General features: G+C 44.7%; 1 protein-coding gene across 8 annotated transcripts in view; it reads right to left on the reverse strand.

Moving 5' to 3' along the window:
* The window catches only part of abcc8 (ATP-binding cassette, sub-family C (CFTR/MRP), member 8), a 38,876-nt gene that overhangs the window by 21,323 nt on the left and 15,053 nt on the right, over window positions 1–2,500 (reverse strand). For all 8 annotated transcript variants that reach the window (XR_014123056.1, XM_081711818.1, XM_027015180.3 and 5 more), the window contains 2 exons: window positions 2,100–2,264; window positions 1,588–1,743 (listed from right to left, as the gene is read on the reverse strand). Coding sequence is in view for 7 of the 8 variants with exons in the window: in XM_081711818.1 (XP_081567944.1) it covers window positions 1,588–1,743; window positions 2,100–2,264 (321 nt within the window). In the remaining variant the exon portion in view is untranslated. The remainder of the gene's footprint in view (window positions 1–1,587; window positions 1,744–2,099; window positions 2,265–2,500) is intronic.

Raw genomic sequence — 2,500 nt, forward strand, 5'->3', positions numbered from 1 at the left:
ACAGGTCAGCACAAAGCAAAGCTGATTAAAGCCATTAAGGAGCAACATGTGCTGGAGGACACTAAGGGTCACAACTCATTGTGCGACTATGATTAGAGAATTCCAAATAAAATCTGCCAAATGAATATTTTCCCCACAAATTAAAGCACTGGCAGTTAACTGTGTAAAGTGATACATTTTCATTCCGTGCTGCTATCCTTGTAACCCCCAAAAGCACAAGAGACAGGTATTAATTTTCACACCGTGGCTATATTGCCTCATCTGTCAAAAATCTGCTTTCCTCACCAGAATGATTCAGCCACCTGTTGCGAAAACGTCACTGCAGTCATAATATGAAGGTTAAGGTGCCTGCTTAATCAGAGATGTTAAGGGTTTACCAAATTATTCTCAAATTATAGGACCAATTCCTTCCGCTCTGGAGAACTCACAGTGTCAGAGAATCAAAAACCAGGCCAGGAGAAACTGCATTTGATTCCTGAAGGGATGTTCTGGGACAAAGCTTTAAATAGCACGTGCTGCTGATGGAAATTGCTTTTCTCCTTTCTGCAAGAGAAACATGCGCGACAGACGCTTGGAGGAACCACAAATGATAACAGAGGGGAACAGTGCCAGTGTGCCAGTGTTTCACAGCTGACACAGCTGCTGGGCTTCAGTCTCCAAACTACAATCTGATCTGAACCGACTGGGCTGCTAAAACAAAGCGATGCAGTTAACAGATTGGTAGAAGGAGGTAGAACTTCACACCATCTGACTGTGACCTCCTGACTGGTACCAGTGCATTTGGTAAAGAAACATTAAAGGAAATCAGCTCCAAGCTGTAGGGCAGGCTGAGTCACCAAGAGTGCGCAGATAACATCAATGGCCCCAAGAGAAACTTTGTTCTAAGAAGAGTCCTGAGACCCGGAGAACAAAAAGAACCGCATTCTGCTCAGTGAGTCTGAACTTTTTAAAAACAACCCCCATGTATCAAAGAGCAGCCCTGTTGGAACATTTACTTAATGTTTTTATCCAAAGGAACTTACAACTATGAGTGAGTACAACTTGAGGGTTAAAGGCCTTGCTCAGGGGCCCAACAGTGGTAGCTTGAACTGGCAACCTTCTGACTACAAGGTACATACCTTAACCACTGAGCTACCACTGCCCCGCATGTTCATGTTTCTGCTGCTCAAGAGTATAGAAAACCAAAAAAAAAAAAAAAAGAATCTCATTAAAGCACATTAAAGAACATCTGTATAAACGTTGTTGCCTTCTCAAAAGATGTTCATTTTTCTAAAAGCTGTACCTAATAAAACCAAATCAACAGAAGTCAGCAGGGGTGTAACAGTAAAGCTTAAAATAGTCGAATACATTAGTAACACCACTGAGCAAGGCTATTTCTTTTGTGATCTGCAGTCTTCCTAAAAACATTCAGCACCATACTGTGATCCCAGTGGGACATTTCATTTGTATTTTTTCTATTTGTGTTTCTGGTAGGGGAGCCAAAAACCAGCAACGAAATGGAAGAATACATGTATCCCGGCTTCCGGAGCAGAATCGGATCAGTGTTTTCTAGAAGCTCATCACACAAACAGCACAAATCAGTTTTACCTGTACCGGCATGGCCCATAAGTTGGGACACAGAAAGAAGAACCACATCAGTTGGTTGGTGTCGATGGCCACCAGGTTGCAGATCTGGCCCACCGTCATCTCCCCCATGGACATGTTAGAGGTGCAGAGGCGCATGATCTTATTGTAGATCTTTGTCTAGCAGAGAAAAGGCCATCAGGTCAACAGAGGTTAGCACACCCATGACAAACACAATCTCTGTAACCTATGACCTTCTACAAAGGTTGTTTGTGCAAGGTTACAAGGCTGCTTAAGTCAAACAATTTTGATCAATGTGAAATCTACTACAAGTGGACAACGGTAGGAGATTCACATTGCTTCCAGCATCACTGGGTAATAAATAATTGATTTTTGTCAAATTGTGGTTAGGCCATAATGGTTCAGCGGGAGCTGGTCTCATACGGCTATATGAACGAATGCCAACAGATCAGCAATACCAAAAAATACACACAGAAGGGCACAGGCTGAGCGTGTAGAGCAGCTGGCGTATACACCTGCATGGCTCCTCTCAGATTGATACCGGTCTGGATGGCCGCATAGTAGGAGGCCTGCAGGAAGGTCCTCTGGAGAAGCAGCGCGAAGAAGAGCAACACGGCCAGCACGTAGGCATTGGCCAGGAACTCCTCCGAGGAGATGAAATAGATCCCCAGCCACTGGGCCTGGAGAAGAAGGGGACAAACCCATATCCGGGTGAGCACAGGACGGACGACGTGAAACGGGCTGTCTGCCGCCATCAGCAGCTCAGGTCGTCCCGCATCACACTGTGTCAGCATGAGTCCTGAACATGACAGGACTAGAATCAGGAATCCCACATTAGGCTCACATGAATTGTGATAGTGAAATGGAATATAAGTTGCTCATGGTCAGAGCTTGGGCTGTCATATCCAAGTCATAA

The sequence above is a fragment of the Electrophorus electricus genome, chromosome 4 (assembly GCF_041902795.1).
Source record: "Electrophorus electricus isolate QZ-2024a chromosome 4, ASM4190279v1, whole genome shotgun sequence".
Classification (NCBI taxonomy): Eukaryota; Metazoa; Chordata; class Actinopteri; order Gymnotiformes; family Gymnotidae; genus Electrophorus; species Electrophorus electricus.